Source organism: Zonotrichia leucophrys, chromosome 29 (assembly GCF_028769735.1).
Source record: "Zonotrichia leucophrys gambelii isolate GWCS_2022_RI chromosome 29, RI_Zleu_2.0, whole genome shotgun sequence".
NCBI lineage: Eukaryota > Metazoa > Chordata > Aves > Passeriformes > Passerellidae > Zonotrichia > Zonotrichia leucophrys.
The window spans coordinates 2,667,551-2,685,637 of record NC_088198.1 but is presented as its reverse complement, the minus strand read 5'-3'; the positions used below and the strand labels follow the sequence as shown (position 1 = coordinate 2,685,637).

The following is an 18,087-nucleotide window of genomic DNA, read 5'->3' as shown; positions in this document are numbered from 1 at the left end:
CTCTTCTTCTCCCTGTTCCCACTTCCCTTTTCCTTTTCCTTCTTCCTCCTTTTTCCTTCTTCCTCCTCTTTCTCTTTCTCCTCCTTTTCCTTTTTCCTCCTCTTTCTTCCTTCCCTTTCCTCTTCTTCCTCCTCCTTTTTCCTTCTTTCTCCTCCTTCCTCTTCCTCCTTTTCCCCACTTTCTTTTCCTCCCCTTCCTCATCTTCTTCCTCCTCCTCTTCTTCACCTTCCTCTTCTCTCCCCTCCTTCTCTCCCCTCTCCCCTCCCTTCTCCTCCTCCTCCTCCCCTCCCCCTCACGTTTCCCGTCCCTGTCCCAGCACCTGCAGCGCCTGCCCTGGGAGAGCTCCGGGACCCTGCGGAACGTCCCGGTGACGCGGCTGCCGGGGCTGCGCTTCCTGCTGCGATATGGGCTGGGACAGGTACGGGGACACACCTGGGACACACCTGGGATTGGGGACACACCTGGGACACCTGGGATTGGGGACACATCACTGCCGGGGCTGCGCTTCCTGCTGCGATATGGGCTGGGACAACAGGTATGGGGACACACCTGGGACACACCTGGGGACAGGGACACAGCTGGGATTGGGGACACACACCTGGGACACACCTGGGATTGGGGACACACCTGGGACACACCTGGGGACAGGGACACACCTGGGATTGGGGACACATCACTGCCGGGGCTGCGCTTCCTGCTGCGATATGGGATGGGACAGCAGGTATGGGGACACACCTGGGGACAGGGACACACCTGGGACACACCTGGGGACAGCTGGGGACACAGGGACACACCTGGGGACACACCTGGGACACACCTGGGAATGGGCACACACACTGCCAGGGCTGCGCTTCCTGCTGCGCTAGGGATGGCACAACAAGGTACGGGGACACACAGCTGGGACTGGGCACACACATCTGGGATTGGGGACACCTGAGGAGACAAGGACACACTGGGGACAGCCACAACCTCTGGGATTGAGGACACACCTGGACAGGAACTCACCTGGAACACACCTGGACTGGGGACTCACCTGGGAAATAGGGACACACCTGGAACACACCTGGGACTGGGGACGCACTTGGGAAATAGGGACACACCTGGGGAATAGGGACACCTGGGACAAGGACACACCTGGGACAGGGACACAGCTGGGATTGGAGGGACAAAGTGGGTTTTGGGGCTGATTTGGGATCAGCTCCTGCAGGTACGCCAGAGGGACAAAAACCTGGGACTGGGGCACACCTGGGGTTGGGGACACACCTGGGGACACCTTGGATTGGGCAGACACACCTGGGGGACACCTGGGACACACCTGGGACTGGGGACACATCTGGGATTGGGGACACAGCTGGGACTGGAGGGACAAAATGGGTTTTGGGGCTGATTTGGGGTCAGATTTGGGGCTGATTTGGGATCAGCTCCTGCAGGACACAGAGGACAAAACTGGACAGGACACACCTAGGGACAGGGCCATACTTGGGACAGGGACACACCTGGGACACGCCTGGGATTGGGCACACACGCTGGGACAGAGAGACACCTGAAACTGGGGACAGGGACACACCTGAGATTGGGGACACACCTGGGGACACCTTAGATTGGGCACACACACCTGGGACAGGGGGACACACCTGGGACAAGGACACACCTGGGACAGGGACACACCTGGGGACAGGGACACACACCTGGGACACACCTGGGACAGAGACACACACCTGGGAACTGGGGACACACACCTGGGTACACACACTGTCGGGCTGCGCTATGGGATGGACAGTCGGGGACACATCTGGATTGGGGACACACCTGGGATTGGGACACACTGGACAATAGGGACACACTGGACACCTGGGATTGGGGACACACTTTGGATTGGTCACACACACCTGGGGGACACCTGGGCACACTGGGACAGGGACACACCTGGACTGGGGACAATAGGACACATCTGGGGACACCTGGGATTGGGGACACACCTGGGACACACCTGGACAGGGACACACCTGGCATTGGGGACACACGTGGGACAAGGACACACTTGGGACACACCTGGGACAAGGACACACCTGGCATTGGGGACACACCTGGGAATAGGGACACTGAACAAGGACACACCTGGGACAAGGACACCCTGGCATTGGGGACACACCTGGGCCACCCCCGGGTGCTGTCCCCGTTTTGGGGTCCCTCACCCCTCCCCCCCCCGGCGTTTCCCCTGCAGCGCTCGGGGTCGGTGCTGAGCCGGGGCGTGAACCCCAAAAACGCCTTCTACGTTCTGAACCCCCAGCGCGACCTGGGCGGCACCGAGGAGCGGTTCCGGGCCTGGTTCGAGAGGTGCCGCCCCAAAAACACCCCCTGGGACCCCAAAAAATCCCCACTGGGACCCCAAAACACCCTGGGACCCCCAAAAACACCCCCGGGACCCCAAAAACCCCATGGGATCCCAAAAACACCCCCGGGACCCCAAAAACCCCACCGGGATCCCCAAAAACCCCATGGGATCCCAAAAACACCCCCAGGATCCCAAAAATCCTCACCAGGACCCCAAAAACACCCCTGGGACCCCCAAAAACAACCCCGGGATCCCAAAAATCCTCACCAGGACCCCAAAAATTACCCTGGGACCCCAAAACATTCAGGGATCCCAAAAACTCCCCTGGGATCCCAAAAACACCCCCAGGACCCCAAAAATCCTCACCAGGACCCCAAAAACACCCCTGGGACCCCCAAAAATTGCCCTGGGATCGAAAAAACACCCCTGGGACCCCAAAAACACCTCTGGGATCCCAAAAATCCTCACCAGGACTCCAAAAAACACCCCTGGGACCCCCAAAAATTGCCCTGGGATCCCAAAAATCCCCATTCAGGACCCTAAAATCCCTCTGGCATCTCCAAAATAGTCCTGGGGATACCAAAGATCCCCTCCAGGACCCCAAGAATCCCCCTGGGATCCCAAAAATCCCCACAGAATCCCAAAATACCCCTCAAGGACCCTAAAAATCCCTTTCAAAACCCCAAAATTTCTTAGGGAACCCCAAACCCTGCCCTTTCTCCCCAATTTTGGGTTCTGCACCCCAAACCCTGCCCCTTTTCCCCAATTTTGGGTTCTGCACCCCAAACCCTGTTCCTTTTTCCCCTTTTTCCTTCTCCCATGCCAATTTTCCCATTTTCCCCCATTTTTCCCCCATTTTCCCCCATTCCCAGCAAGCCCAGCTGGCGCAGGGTCTCCGATCCTGATTTTCCCATTTTTCCCATTTTTTCCCCCATTTTTTCCCCATTCCCAGCGAGCCCGGCTGGCGCGGGGTCTCCCATCCTGATTTTCCCATTTTTCCCATTTTTTTCCCATTTTTTCCCATTTTTCCCCATTTTCCAGCGAGCCCGGCTGGCGCGGGGTCTCCCATCCTGATTTTCCCATTTTTCCCATTTTTCCCATTTTTCCCCATTTCCAGCGAGCCCGGCTGGCGCGGGGTCTCCCATCCTGATTTTCCCATTTTTCCCATTTTTCCCATTTTTTTCCCCATTCCCAGCGAGCCCGGCTGGCGCGGGGTCTCGGGGGCGGCGCCGACCCCGCAGCAGCTGCAGGAGGCGCTGGGGGAGCGCGACCTCTACATGTGAGGGACCCCAAAAACGGGGCCGGGGTTGGGGCTGAATTTTTGGGGGATTTGGGGTTGGATTTTGGGGGATTTGGGGTCGGATTTGGGGCTGGGTTTGGGGCTGATTTAGGTTGGATTTTGGAGAGTTTTGGGGTTGGATTTAGGATTGATTTGGGGACAGGTTTGGGGCTGATTTTGGTCGGATTTGGGGCTGATTTTGGGGCGGATTTGGGGCTGATTTTGGGGTGGATTTTGGGCTGATTTGGGGCTGATTTGGGGCTGATTTGGGGTTGGATTTTGGGGGATTTGGGGTCGGATTTGGGGCTGATTTGGGTTGGATTTTGGAGAGTTTTGGGGTTGGATTTGGGGCTGATTTGGGGACAGGTTTGGGGGGGACTTTGGGGGGATTTGGGGCTGATTTGTGGTTGGATTTTGGGGATTTGGGGCCGGATTTGGGCTGATTTGGGGTTGGATTTTGGAGAATTTTGGGGTTGGATTTTGGAGAGTTTTGGATTGGATTTGGGATTGATTTGGGGAAAATCAATTGGTTTGGGGAGGATTTGGGGTCGTATTTGGGCTGATTTGGGATTGGATTTTGGAGAATTTTGGGGTTGGATTTGGGCTGATTTGGGGTCAGATTTGGGGGGATTTTGAGGGATTTGGGGCTGATTTGGATTGGATTTTGGAGAGTTTTGGGTTGGATTTGGGGCTGATTTGGAGATGGGTTTGGGGGATTTGGGGCTGATGTGGGGTCGGATTTGGGGCTGATTTGGGGTTGGATTTTGGGGGATTTGGGGCCGGATTTGGGGCTGGGTTTGGGGCTGATTTAGGTTGGATTTTGGAGAATTTTGGGGTTGGATTTGGGGCTGATTTGGGGACAGGTTTGGGGCTGATTTGGGGTTGGATTTTGGGGGATTTGGGGTCGGATTTGGGGCTGATTTGGGTTGGATTTTGGAGAGTTTTGGGTTGGACTTGGGATTGATTTGGAGACGGGTTTGGGGGGATTTTGGGGGGATTTGGGGCTGATTTGGGGCTGGTTTGGGGCTGATTTGGGTTGGATTTTGGAGAGTTTTGGGATTGGATTTGGGATTGATTTGGGGGAAAATCAATTGGTTTGGGGGGGATTTGGGGCTGATTTGGGGACGGGTTTGGGGCTGATTTGGGGTCGGATTTGGGGCTGATTTGGGGACGGGTTTGGGGCTGATTTGGGGTTGGATTTGGGGCTGATTTGGGGTCGGATTTGGGGTTGGATTTTGGAGAGTTTTGGGGTTGGATTTGGGGCTGATTTGGGGTACTTTTTAGGGTTTTTTTTTCAGTACTCCCTGCTGGTTTTGTGGTCGGTTTGGGGCTGATTTGGGGTCGGTTTGGGCTGATTTGGGTCGGTTTTGGGCTGATTTGGGTCGGTTTTGGGGCTGATTTTGTGGTCGGTTTGGGCTGATTTGGGGTCGGTTTTGGGGCTGATTTGGGGTATTTTTTAGGGTATTTTTTGAGGTATTTTTCCAGTACTCCTTGGTGGTTTTGGGGCTGATTTGGGGTCGGTTTGGGGCTGATTTGGGGTTGGTTTTGGGGCTGATTTGGGGTCGGTTTGGGGCTGATTTGGGCTCGGTTTGGGGCTGATTTGGGGTATTTTTAGGGTATTTTGAGGTATTTTTTCCAGTACTCCCTGGTGGTTTTGTGGCCGGTTTGGGGCTGATTTGGGGTCGGTTTTGGGGCTGATTTTGGGGTTGGTTTGGGGCTGATTTGGGCTCGGTTTGGGGCTGATTTGGGGTATTTTTAGGGGTATTTTTGAGGTATTTTTTCCAGTACTCCCTGGTGGTTTTGGGGCTGATTTGGGCTCGGTTTGGGGCTGATTTGGGCTCGGTTTGGGGCTGATTTGGGCTCGGTTTGGGGCTGATTTGGGCTCGGTTTGGGGCTGATTTGGGGTCGGTTTTGGGGCTGATTTGGGGTTGGTTTGGGGCTGATTTGGGGTCGGTTTGGGGCTGATTTGGGCTCCATCCCGCAGCTACGCCGGTCACGGGGCCGGGGCGCGGCTCCTGGACGGGCAGAGCCTCGCCCGCCTGCCCTGCCGGGCCGTGGTTTTGCTCTTTGGCTGCTCCAGCGCCGCCCTGGCCCCGCGGGGAGCGCTCGAGCCCTCGGGCACCGTGCTCAAGTTCGTCCTGGCCGGGTGGTGAGTGCGGGGCTGGTTCGGGGTTTGGGTTTGGGGATTGGGATTGGGAGTTTGGGGGTTGGAGGTCTGGGATTTCGGGGATTGGGTGTTTGGGATTTGGGGTTGGGGGTTTGGAGATTGGAGGGTTGGGGGTTTGGGAATTGGGAGTTTGGGAATTTGGGGTTTGGGATTGGGGATTTGGGATTTGGGGTTGGGGGTTTGGAGATTGGAGGGTTGGGGGTTGGAGTTGGGAGTTTGGGATTTGGGGGTTTGGGATTGGGAGTTTGGGGTTGAGGTTTGGGATTGGGGTTTGGAATTGAGATTTGGGGTTTTGGGATTTGGGATTGGGGATTTGGGGGGTTTGGGATTTGGGAATTGGGGATTTGAGGATTGGGGATTGGGTTTTGGGAATTGGGGATTTGGGGATTGGGATTTGGGATTTGGGGGTTAGGTATTGGAATTGCGGGTTTGGGATTTGGGGAATTGAGGGTTGGAGGTTTCGGGGTTTGGGATTTGGGTTGGATTTCAGGGTTTGGGATTGGGGGTGTGGAGATTGGGGATTGGGACTTGGAGAGTTCAAGGTTGGAATTGGGGGTTTGGGATTGGGGAATTGGGATTTGGGGTTTGGGGTTTTGGGATTGGGAGTTTGGGGGTTGGGTCTGGGATTTCGGGATTGGGTGTTTGGGATTTGGGGTTGGGGGTTTGGAGATTGGAGGGTTGGGGGTTTGGAATTGGGAGTTTGGGAATTTGGGGTTTGGGATATGGGGATTTGGGATTTGGGGGTTTGGAATTGGGAGTTTGGGATTTGGGGGTTTGGATTGGAGTTTGGGTGAAGGTTTGGGATTGGGTTTGGAATTGAGGTTTGGGGGTTTTGGGATTGGGGGTTTGAGGGTTGGGGATTGAGGGTTTGGGATTTGGGGGATTGAGGGTTGGGGTTTGGCGGTTTGGGATGTGGAGGTTGGGATTTCAGGGTTTGGGGATTGGGGATTTGGGGATTGGGGGTGTGGAGATTGGGGATTGGGACTTGGGGATTTCGAGGTTGGAATTGGGGGTTTGGGATTTGGGGGGTTGGGGATTTTGGATTGGGATTTGGGGGAATTGGGATTTGGAGATTAAAGGTTTGGGGGATTGGGGATTTGGGGTTTGCCGTTGGAGGTTTAGGATTGGGGTTTGGGATTTGGAGGTTTGGGATTTGGGGATTGGAGTTGGGGATTGGGAGTTTGGGGATTGGTGGTGGCTTTGGGGATTTGGGGCTCTGGGACTTTGAGGTGTCTCTTTATTTTTGGGCATTCTCCCTGTGTTCACACCCCTGTTTTGGGGTCTCTATTTGGGGTGCACCTCTCTGTGTATTTGGGGTCTCTCTCTATATTTGGGGTGTATTTCTCTCTCTGTACCTGGGCTCTCACAGCCCCATTTTGGGGTGTCTCTGTATTTGGGGTCTCTCACTATTGGTGATCTCTCTCTGTATTTGGGGTCTCTCTCTATATTTGGGTGTCTGTCTGTACCTGGCTCTGACAGCCTCATTTTGGGTCTCTCTGATTTGGGGTCTCTCATATTTGGGTGCATCTCTCTCTGTATTTGGGGTGTTCTCTGATATTTGGGGTCTCTCTGTATTTGGTCACTCTCTGTATTGGTCACTCTCTGTATTTGGGGTGTATTCTCTCTCTATTTGGGCTCTGACAGCCCCATTTTGGGGTCCTCTCTCTATTTGGGGTGTGTTTCTTATTTGGGGTGTCTCTGTCTGTACCTGGGCTCTGACACCCTGATTTTGGGGTGTCCCCGTTGGCAGCCCGCTGGTGCTGGGGAACCTGTGGGACGTCACCGACCGGGACCTGGACCGGCTGGCGCAGGCGCTGCTGCGGGGGTGGCTGGGGGGGGGCCCCGGGACCCCCCTTTTGGGGCAGCTGGCCCAGGCCCGCCAGGCCCCCCGCCTCAAATGGCTCATCGGGGCCGCGCCCGTGGCCTACGGGCTGCCCGTCAGCCTCTGCTGAGGGGCCGGGGGAGTTTGGGGTTCCCTCATGGCCGGGAGTGAGGGTTTGGGGTCCCTTTGTCACCTTTGGGGTTCCCCCCATTGCTGGGAGTGAGGGTTTGGGATTCCTTTGTCATCTTTGGGGTCCCCCCATTTCTGAGAGAGGTGCCCTGGAGTGAGGGTTTGGGGTCCCTTTGTCATCTTTGGGGTCCCCCAATGCCTGGAGTGAGGTTTCGGGGTCCTTTGCATCTTGGTTCCCCCATGCTTGAGTGAAGGTTGGGTTCCCTCATTGTCAGGAGTGAAGGTTTGGGGTTCCTTTGTCACCTTTGGGGTCCCCCCCATTCTGAGAGTGAGGTTGGGGTCCCTTTGGCATCTTTGGGTCCCCCAATGCTTGGAATGAGAGTTTGGGGTCCCTTTGTCATCTTGGTTCCCATTGCCTGGAGTGAGGGTTTGGGGTCCCTTTGGCATCTTTGGGGTCCCCCCAGTGCTTGGAGTGAAGGTTTGGGTCCCTTGTGCTTTGGGGTTCCCTCATTGCCGGAGTGAGGGTTTGGGGTCCCTTGGCATCTTTGGGTCCCCTCAATGCTTGAGTGAGGTTTGGGTTCCCTCATTGCTGGGAGTGAGGGTTTGGGGTCCCCCCATTGCTTGGAGTGAGGGTTTGGGGTTCCCTCATTGTCAGGAGTGAAGGTTTGGGGTTCCTTTGTCATCTTTGGGGTTCCCCCATTGCTTGGAGTGAGGGTTTGGGGTCTTTTCGGGCTCTTCCATTACCAGGAGTGAAGATTTGGGGTTCCCCCATTGCCTGGAGTGAAAATTTGGGTCCCTTTGGTGCTTTTGGGGTTCCCTCATTGCTGGGAGTGAGGGTTTGGGGTTCCTTTGTCATCTTTGGGTCCCCCAATGCTGGAGTGAGGTTGGGTTTTTTGGGGTTCCTCATTGTTGGATGAGGTTTTGGGGTTCCCCCATTGCCTGGAGTGAAAATTTGGGGTCCCTTTGTCACCTTTGGGGTTCCCCCATTGCCTGGAGTGAATTTTTTGGGGAGATTCCAGTTGTTTTTGGGGTCCCCCCATTATTTATAGGGGAGAACTGGGGGGTACCCCCATTGCCTGGGGGGGCTTTGGGTTCCTCCCATCACTTTTGGGATCCACCTGTGCCCTTTGGGGTTCCCCGTTTGTTACTTTTGGGGGTCCCCCCATCACCTCTGGTGCCAATTTTGGGGCTCCCACCCCGCGGGGATTTTTGGGGCGTCTGAAGGGAGGAGGGGAGGGTTGAAACTGCCTTAATTTTAACAAAATTTTAACAAGATTTTTAACGATAAATTTGTTTTTATTTGCCTGTTTTGCAACAATAAAACTGCTGCCTCTGCACTGACCCCTCCTGAGTCTTTCTGGGCCCCCCCAAAAATCTTTTCTTAGAACCCACCCCCCCCTCGGTCCTCCGAGCCGCCAGGGAGCGCCCTCACAAATGGCGGTGCCCGGTCCTCCGAGCCGCCAGAGGGTGCCCTCACAAATGGCGGTTCCCGGTCCTCCGAGCCACAGGGGGCGCCCTCACAAATGGCGGTGCTCGGTCCTCCGAGCCGCCAGGAGGCGCCCTCACAAATGGCGGTGCCCGGTCCTCCGAGCCACCAGAGGGCGCCCTCACAAATGGCGGTGCCCGGTCCTCCGAGGCGCCAGAGGGCGCCCTCACAAATGGCGGGGCTCGGTCCTCCGAACCGCCGGGGGGCGCCCTCACAAATGGCGGAGCTCGGTCCTCCGAGCACCAGGGGGTGCTGTCACAAATGACGGTTCCCGGTCCTCCGGGGAGCGCCCTCACAAATGGCGGTGCCCGGTCCTCCGGGGAGCGCCCTCACAAATGGCGGTGCCCGGTCCTCCGGGGAGCGCCCTCACAAATGGCGGTGCCAGGTCCTCCGAACCGCCGGGGGGCGCCCTCACAAATGGCGGTTCCCGGTCCTCCGAGCCGCCAGGGGGCGCCCTCACAAATGGCGGTGCCCGGTCCTCCGAGCCGCCAGAGGGCGCCCTCACAAATGGCGGTGCCCGGTCCTCCGAGCCGCCAGGGAGCGCCCTCACAAATGGCGGTGCCCGGTCCTCCGAGCCGCCAGGGGGCGCCCTCACAAATGGCGGTGCCCGGTCCTCCGAGCCGCCAGAGGGCGCTGCGGCGGCGGGCGCGGCCCCGGCTGAGGGCGGGCGCTCCAAGATGGCGCAAACCGTGAGCGTGGGGGAACTGGGGCTGCCCCAGCTGGAGCTGCTCAAAGGGCAGCTGGAACAGGTCCGGGAGGGGATCGGGAAGGGGTTTGGGGGTCGCGGGGAGGTTTGGGGGTCGCGGTACGGGGTGAGGGGGGAGTGTGGGTGTGGAGGGGGGGCGGGGATGGGAGGGGCGTGGGGAGGGTCCTGAGGGGGGTTGAGGGGCCCGGCTGGAGCAGGGCTGGGGGATTTTGGGGGGGTTTTGGGGGTCCTGAGGGGGTTCCTGAGGCCTGGGGGGGTTTTGGGGGTCCCAAGGCCCGGGGGTCGCAGCTGGTGCAGATCAGGAGGGGCTGGAGGGGAATTTGGGGGTCTCCTGAGGGGGTTTTGGGGGTCGGGGGTCCCGGCTGGAGCTGCTCCGGGGAGGCTTCGGGGGGTTTGGGGGTCCTGAAGCCCGGGGGTCGCAGCTGGTGCAGATCATGAGGGGCTGGTTGTGAATTTGGGGGTGTCTGGGGGGGGCTCCTGAGAGATTTTGGGGGTCCTGAGGGGGGTCCCGGCTGGAGCTGCTCCAAGGGCGGCTCTGGGGGCTGCTTGGGGGGTTTTGGGGGTCCCGACTGGAACAGGGCTGAGGGGGCTGAGGAGGTTTTGAGGGTCCTGGGGGGGGTCCCGGCTGGAGCAGGACTTGGGGGATTTTGGGGGTCCCGAGGTTTGAGGGTCGGGGGTCCCGGCTGGGTCAGGGCTGAGGGGGTTTTGGGGGTCCCGAGGGGGTCCTGGGGGTCGAGGGTCCCGTCTGGGAGGGCTCGGGGGGATTTTGGGGGTCCTGAGGCCCAGAGGTCTCACACCATGAGGGGCTGGAGGTGAATTTGGGGGGCTCTGGCCGGGTGCCCCCCACCCTTGGCGCCCACCCCAATTTCCGTGACTCCCTCCCCAAAAAGCGTCGCTTCCTCCTCATCCCTTTGGGGCCATTTGGGGTTGCCCCTTTTGGACCCCCTCCCCCAAATCCCAACCCTGGGGGTCTCCCCTCAATCCTGGGACCCCCCCCAAAACCCCCTGAACCCCCAAATTCCCCCAGGAGGTGGAGTTCCTGTCCTCGTCCCTGGCGCAGCTCAAGGTGGTGCAGACCAAGTTCGTGGAGGCCAAGGAGTGCCTGAATGTGCTGCACAAAGGCAACGAGGGTGAGACCCCCAAAAAAACCCCAAATCCTCACGGGGGGGTCCCCAAAATCCCCCCAAATCTGGATCCGGGGGGTTTAAAATGTGGGGGGAGCCCCCAAATTGTGATGGGGAGCTGTGAATCCTGTGGGAGGTCTGTGAATTATGGGGAGGGCAAATTTGAATTTGGGGGGGTCCCAAATCCTCAGGGGGTCCCCAAAACCCGGGGGGGTCTTAAATTATGGGGGAGACCCCCCAAATTCTGAGTGTGGGGGTCAAAAGCTGGGGAGGGTCCCCAAATCTCAATGGGAATCCTGAGGGGAGTGGGGGAAATTCTGAGGGGGTTCCTCAAACCTAAAGGGGGTCCCCAGATATTGGTGGGGGGGGCCCCAATTCAAGGGGGGGGTCCCCAAACCCAGAGGGAGCTGGGGGAGAGCCCAAAATCTTAAAGGGGACCCCCAAATCCTAATGGGGGTCCCCAAAATCAGGGATGGTTCCAAAACCCCAAATCCTGTGAGGATCCTCAAATCCTGATGGGGAGCCCCAAATCCTGAATGGGGACCCCAAAATCAGGGATGGTTCTAAAACCCCAAATTTAATGGGGACCCCCAAAATCAGGGATGGTTCCTAAATCCCAAATCCTAATGGGGAGCCCCAAATCCTGAATGGGGACCCCAAAATCAGGGGGTTCCAAAACCCCAAATCCTAATGAGGATCTCCAAACCCAGGGATGTTTCCTAAACCCCAAATCCCAATGGGGAGCCCCAATTCTTAATGGGGGATCCCCAAAACCAAGGGTGGTTCCTAAACCCCAAATCCTGAATGGGGAGCCCCAAATCCTGAATGGGGACCCCAAAATCAGGGATGGTTTCTAAACCCCAAATCTTAATGGGGAGCCCCAAATCCTAATGGGGACCCCCAAAATCAGGGATGGTTCCAAAACCCTAAATCCTGAATGGGGACCCCCAAAACCAGGGCTGGTTCCTAAACCCCAAATTTAATGGGGACCCCCAAAATCAGGGGGTTCCAAAACCCCAAATCCTGAATGGGGACCCCAAAATCCTGAATGGGGACCCTAAAATCAGGAGGTTCCAAAACGCTTAATCCTGAATGGGGACCCCAAAATCAGGGATGGTTCCAAAACCCCAAATCCCAATGGGGACCCCAAAATCAGGGAAGGTTCCTAAATCCTAATGGGGACCCCCAAAATCAGGGATGGTTTCTAAACCCCAAATCCTAATGGGGACTCCCAAAATCAGGGATGGTTCCTAAACCCCAAATTTAATGGGGAGCCCCAAATCCTGAATGGGGACCCGAAAATCAGGGGGTTCCAAAATGCTTAATCCTAATGGGGACTCCCAAAATCAGGGATGGTTTCTAAACCCCAAATCCTTATGGGGACCCCCAAAATCAGGGATGGTTCCAAAACCCCAAATCCTAATGGGGACCCCCAAAATCAGGGATGGTTCCTAAACCCCAAATCCCAATGGGGAGCCCCAAAACCAAGGGTGGTTCCTACACCCCAAATCCTAATGGGGAGCCTCAAATCCTAATGGGAACCCCAAAATCAGGGGGTTCCAAAACCCCAAATCCTAATGAGGGTCTCCAAACCCAGGGATGTTTCCTAAAACCCCAAATCCCAATGGGGAGCCCCAATTCTTAATGGGGGATCCCCAAAACCAAGGGTGGTTCCTACACCCCAAATCCTAATGAGGAGCCTCAAATCCTAATGGGAACCCCCAAACCAGGGCTGCTTCCTAAACCCCAAATTTAATGGGGACCCCCAAAATCAGGGATGGTTTCTAAACCCCAAATCCTGATGGGGACCCCCAAAATCAGGGATGGTTCCAAGACCCCAAATCCTGATGGGGAGTCCCAAATCCTGAATGGGGACCCCAAAATCAGGGAGGGTTCCAAAACCCCAAATTTAATGGGGACCCCCCCAAACCCCAATAGGGCCCCCCAAGCCCAAGCAGCCCCTGGGGAGGGGATTTTGGGGGGGTTTTTGGGGTATCCTGACCCCCCTTTTTCCACAGGGAAGGATCTCCTGGTGCCTCTCACCAGCTCCGTATCCTTTTGCTGCTCCTGGGAGCCCCCAGACCCCCATGGTGGGTGGGTGGGTGCCCCCTTGGTGCCCCCTTGGTGCCCCCTGTGCCCCCCGTTTTCCGTGACCCCCCCAGATGTACGTGCCAGGCAAGCTGCAGGACACACGGACGGTGCTGGTGGACGTGGGCACCGGGTACTACGTGGAGAAGGTGGGCAGGGGGCGTTTGGGGGGGCTGGGGACCCCCATTCCCACCTCTCCGGCCCATTTCCCCCCTTCCCCGTTTTTCCCATTTTTTCCCTTTTTACCCCCATTTTTTCCCTTTTTTTTCCCCCATTTTTTCCCTTATTTCCCACCCAGTTTTCCTTCATTTTTCCCTTATTTCACCTCTTTTCCCATCCCATTTTTCCAACGTTTTTTCCCCCATTTCCCACCCAGTTTTCCTTCATTTTTCCCTTATTTCACCTCTTTTCCCATCCCATTTTTCCAATGTTTTTTTCCCTTATTTCCCACCCATTTCCCCCCATTTTTTCCCTTATTTCCTCCCATTTCCCATCCCATTTTCCATTGTTTTTTCCCTTATTTCCCACCCCTCTTTCCCCCCTCTTTTCCCTTATGTCCCACCCATTTTCCCCCCATTTTTTCCCTTATTTCCTCCCATTTTTTCCCATCCTATTTTCCCCCCTTTTTTCCCTTATTTCCCACCCATTTTCCCCCATTTTTTCCCTTATTTCCCACCCATTTCCCCCCATTTTTCCCTTATTTCCCACCCATTTCCCCCCATTTTTTCCCTTATTTCCTCCCATTTCCCATCCTATTTTTCAGTTTTTTTCCCTTATTTCCTCCCATTTCCCATCCCATTTTTCCACTGTTTTTTCCCTTATTTCCCCCATTTTTCCCTTATTTCCCACCCCATTTTCCCCCATTTTTCCCTTATTTCCCCCATTTCCCACCCAGTTTTCCTTCATTTTTCCCTTATTTCCCCTCTTTTCCCATCCCATTTTCCCCCCATTTTTCCCTTATTTCCCACCCATTTTCTCCCCATTTTTTCCCTTATTTCCTCCCATTTCCCACCCCATTTTTCTTCATTTTCCCTTAATTTTCCCTATTTTTTCCCTCAATCCCACCCAATTTTTCCTCATTTCCCCATTTTTTCCCTCTTTTCCCCCATTCCCACCCCGTTTTTCTTCATTTCCCCCTAATTTTCCCCTAATATTTTCCCTAATTTCTTCCCTATTTTTCCCCTAATTTCCCCCAATTTTACCCCATGTTTTTCCTCATTTTCCCCATTTCCCACGCCATTTTTCTTCATTTTCCCCCCACTTTTCCCCTAATTTATCCCAATTTCCCCCCATTTTTTCCCTGTTTTTCTCCTAATTTACTCCAATTTACCCCATTTTCCCTATTTTTTCCCCAATTTTTCCCCATTTTTCCCCATTTTTCCCCCATTCCCAGTCGGCCGACGACGCCCGGGCGTTTTTCAAGCGCAAAATCGAATTCCTGACGCGGCAAATGGAGAAAATCCAACCGGCCCTGCAGGAGAAGCACGCCATGAAACAGGGTGGGTACCCCCAAAATACCCCTGAGACCCCTCCCCAAAATACCCTGAGACCCCTCCCCAAATACCCTGAGACCCCCAAATACCCCCTGAGACCCCCAGAGTGCCCAAACACCCCCGGGACCCCCCCCAAAAAAACCCAAAATCCAACCGGCCCTGCAGGAGAAGCACGCCATGAAACAGGGTGGGTACCCCCAAAATACCCCTGAGACCCCTCCCCAAAATACCCCTGAGACCCCTCCCCAAATACCCCCTGAGACCCCCTGGGACCCCCAGAGTGCCCAAACACCCTGGACCCCCCCAAAAAACCCAAAATCCAACCGGCCCTGCAGGCCATGAAACAGGGTGGGTACCCCCAAAATACCCCCTGAGACCCCCCCCAAAATACCCTGAGCCCCCAAATGCCCCCTGAGCCCCCAAAATACCCTCTGAGACCCCCCCAGATACCCCAGGACTCCCCCAGGACCACCTCAGATACCCCTGGGACCTCCCCAAGCCCCCCAGATACCCCCAGAACACCCCCAATACCCCCTGAGCCCCCCCAAACACCCCCTGACCCTTCCCAGAACCCCCCAAATACCCCCTGAGCCCCCAGATACCCCCACAGCCCCTCAGGACCCCCCCCAAACACCCCCTGACTTTCCCCCCCCTCCATTTTTGGGGTCCCTCCTTGACCCCCCTTTACCCCATCCCAAGTTTCGGGGTTCCCCCTGGCCCCAGAGTCTCCCAGACCCCTCCCCACTTTTGGGGTCCCTCCCAGTCCCAGGGTCCCCTTTCCCCCCCCCCCCTTTGTCCCATTTCCCTCCAGACCCCTCCCCACATTCAGGACCCTCCCACCCCCAACCCCTCCCTTGGTTTTGGGGTCCCCTTTCCCCGTCCCTGCTTTTGGGGGTCCCCCCTTTTCCTCCCCCTGCTTTTGGGGTCCCCCTTTCCCCTCCAGATTTTGGGTTCCCCTTTTTCTCCCCCTGCTTTTGGGGGTCCCCCTTTCCCTGTCCCTGGTTTTGGGGTCCCCCTTTCCCCTCCAGATTTTGGGTTCCCCTTTTTCTCCCCCTGCTTTTGGGGGTCCCCCTTTCCCTGTCCCTGGTTTTGGGGTCCCCCCTTTCCCCTCCAGATTTTGGGGTCCCCCTTTCCCTTCCAGATTTGGGGTCCCCCTTTCCCGTCCCTGCTTTTGAGGGTCCCCTTTCCCCGTCCCTGCTTTTGGGGTCCCCCCCTTCCCCTCCAGATTTTGGGGTCCCCCCTTTCCCTTCCAGATTTTGGGTTCCCCTTTCCCTCCCCCTGCTTTTGGGGTCCCCCTTTCCCCCCTTCCAGGGTTTCCCCCCCGACCCCTCCCCATTTTCGGGGTGCCCCCGTTTTCGGGGTGCCCCTGACCCGCTGCCCCCCAGCCGTGCTGGAGATGATGACGCAGAAGCTGCAGCAGCTGACGGCGGCTCAGGGGGTCCCGGCGGGGGCCAAGGCGTAGCCCCCTCCCCAAATTGCTGCAGAGGGGATCTGGGGGTGCAGCCCCTCCCCAAAACCCTGCACTGGGGCTGCACCCCCTCCCCAAATTGCTACAGAGGGGATCTGGGGGTGCAGCCCCTCCCCAGAACCCTGCACTGGGGCTGCACCCCCTCCCCAAATTGCTACAGAGGGGATTTAGGGGTGCAGCCCCCTCCCCAAAACCCTGCACTGGGGATTTGGGGGTGCAGCCCCCTCCCCAAATTCCTACAGAGGGGATCTGGGGGTGCACCCCCTCCCAAATTCCTGCACTGGGGATTTGGGGGTGCAGCCCCCTCCCCAAAATCCTGACCCTCCCTCATTTTGTACCAGTCCCTGGAATAAAGCAGAGACGGCTCCGAGGGGCTCTGAGGTTTTTTGAGGGGTGAGAGACCCCCGAGTTTGGGTGAGGGGTCCCTGGCCGGGGGTCTGGGGAGATTCGGGGACATTCAGGGACATTTAGGGGTGGGGTCCTTCCCTCTGGGGGGTCCTGAGCCCCCTCCCCAAATCCTTCCCGAGCCGCGTCCTCCCGGCTGCGGCCACGAGGTGGCGCCAGCGACACGGACGGGAGGGGACGGGGGGGGGGGATGGAGATGAGGATGGGGACAGGGTGGGGACAGGGACAGGGACAGGGATAGAGCTGGGGACAGGGACAGGGACGGGGACAGGGACAGGGTGGGGACAGGACAGGGACAGGGTGGGACAGGGACAGGGTGGGGACAGGGCTGGGGACGGGGACAGGGACAGGGTGGGGACAGGGCTGGGACAGGGACAGGGACAGGGCTGGGGACGGGGACAGGGCTGGGGACAGGGACAGGGACAGGGGTGGGGACGGGGACAGGGACAGGGTGGGGACAGGGACAGGGACAGGGTGGGGACAGGGACAGGGTGGGGACAGGGACAGGGACAGGGGTGGGGACGGGGACAGGGACAGGGACAGGGACAGGGACAGGGCTGGGACAGGGTGGGGACAGGGACAGGGACAGGGACAGGGACAGGGTGGGGACAGGGACAGGGACAGGGACAGGGACAGGGTGGTGACAATTCGGGGACAGGGACAGGATGGGGACAGGGACAGGGACAGGGACAGTGTGGTGACAATTCAGGGACAGGGGTGGGGACAGGGTGGTGACAATTCGGGGCCAGGGTTGGGGTGGTGACAGTTTGGAATTTGGGGACAGGGCCAGGCGGTTCCTGTGCCCCACCAGGCTGGGGCTGTGCTGCCATCCCAGCGTGTCCCCAGGGGTGGCAGTGTCCCCGCGCAGCCGGGGGTGGCTGTCACTGTCACTGTCACTGTCAGTGTCAGTGTCACTGTCACTGTCACAGCCAGCACCGCCGGGGGGAGGTGACAAGGCGTGACACCGAGGGTGACACAAAAGCCGTGGGGACATCTCTGGCCGGCCTGGAGGTGCCACCACCCCCCTTGCTGTGTGTCACCCGTGTGCCCCCCCCGGCTGTCCTTTGTGCTACCTCTGTGTCCCCTGTGCCACCTCCTTGTCCCCTGTGCCACCCCCCTGTCCCCTGTGCCACCCCTGTGTCCCCTGTGCCACCCCCGTGTCCCCTGTGCCACCCCCGTGTCCCCTGTGCCACCCCCCTGTCCCCTGTGTCACCCCTGTGTCCCCTGTGCCACCCCCGTGTCCCCTGTGCCACCCCCGTGTCCCCTGTGCCACCCCGTGTCCCTGTGCCACCTCTGTGTCCCCTGTGCACCCTTCTGTCCCCTGTGCCACCCCCGTGTCCCCTGTGCCACCCCCGTGTCCCCTGTGCCACCTCCTTGTCCCCCGTGCCACCCCTCTGTCCCCTGTGCCACCTCCTTGTCCCCTGTGCCACCCCCAGCAGAGGCAGAGCTGCGATCCAACCCCGGCGCCTTTATTGGGGACAAACTGGGACAGACTGGGACAGACCGGGACCCCCGAGCCCCCCCCGGGGGTGCTGCCATGCATGGGTGGGGGTCGGGGGTGTCACCCGCTGTCACCCGGGGGGGT

The 18,087-nt window shown here is 57.9% G+C and overlaps 2 protein-coding genes across 4 annotated transcripts in view; both read left to right on the top strand.

Moving 5' to 3' along the window:
• The window catches only part of ESPL1 (extra spindle pole bodies like 1, separase), a 51,061-nt gene extending 43,232 nt beyond the window's left edge, over nt 1–7,829 (top strand). The window contains exons 28-32 of the mRNA XM_064734665.1: nt 317–418; nt 2,225–2,337; nt 3,531–3,614; nt 5,599–5,763; nt 7,532–7,829. Of these exons, the coding sequence (XP_064590735.1) occupies nt 317–418; nt 2,225–2,337; nt 3,531–3,614; nt 5,599–5,763; nt 7,532–7,733 (666 nt within the window). The 3' untranslated portion in view covers nt 7,734–7,829. The remainder of the gene's footprint in view (nt 1–316; nt 419–2,224; nt 2,338–3,530; nt 3,615–5,598; nt 5,764–7,531) is intronic.
• A 2,035-nt stretch (nt 7,830–9,864) lies between these two features.
• LOC135459154 (prefoldin subunit 5-like) lies at nt 9,865–16,466 on the top strand. Of its 3 annotated transcripts, XR_010442981.1 has the most exons (7): nt 9,869–9,967; nt 10,952–11,054; nt 13,067–13,098; nt 13,211–13,285; nt 14,530–14,635; nt 16,015–16,142; nt 16,215–16,460. XR_010442981.1 is itself a non-coding variant. In XM_064734859.1 (6 exons), exons 1-6 carry the CDS (start codon nt 9,896–9,898, stop codon nt 16,089–16,091), a joined length of 465 nt encoding a protein of 154 aa, XP_064590929.1. In that variant the 5' UTR covers nt 9,865–9,895; the 3' UTR covers nt 16,092–16,466. The 3 variants fall into 3 exon arrangements, 2 of the variants coding, with proteins under 2 accessions (XP_064590929.1, XP_064590930.1); XM_064734859.1 differs by having other exon boundaries at nt 9,865–9,967; nt 16,015–16,466; XM_064734860.1 differs by lacking the exons at nt 16,015–16,142; nt 16,215–16,460 and adding an exon at nt 14,850–14,880 and having other exon boundaries at nt 14,530–14,666.
• Nucleotides 16,467–18,087: the final 1,621 nt, after the last annotated feature.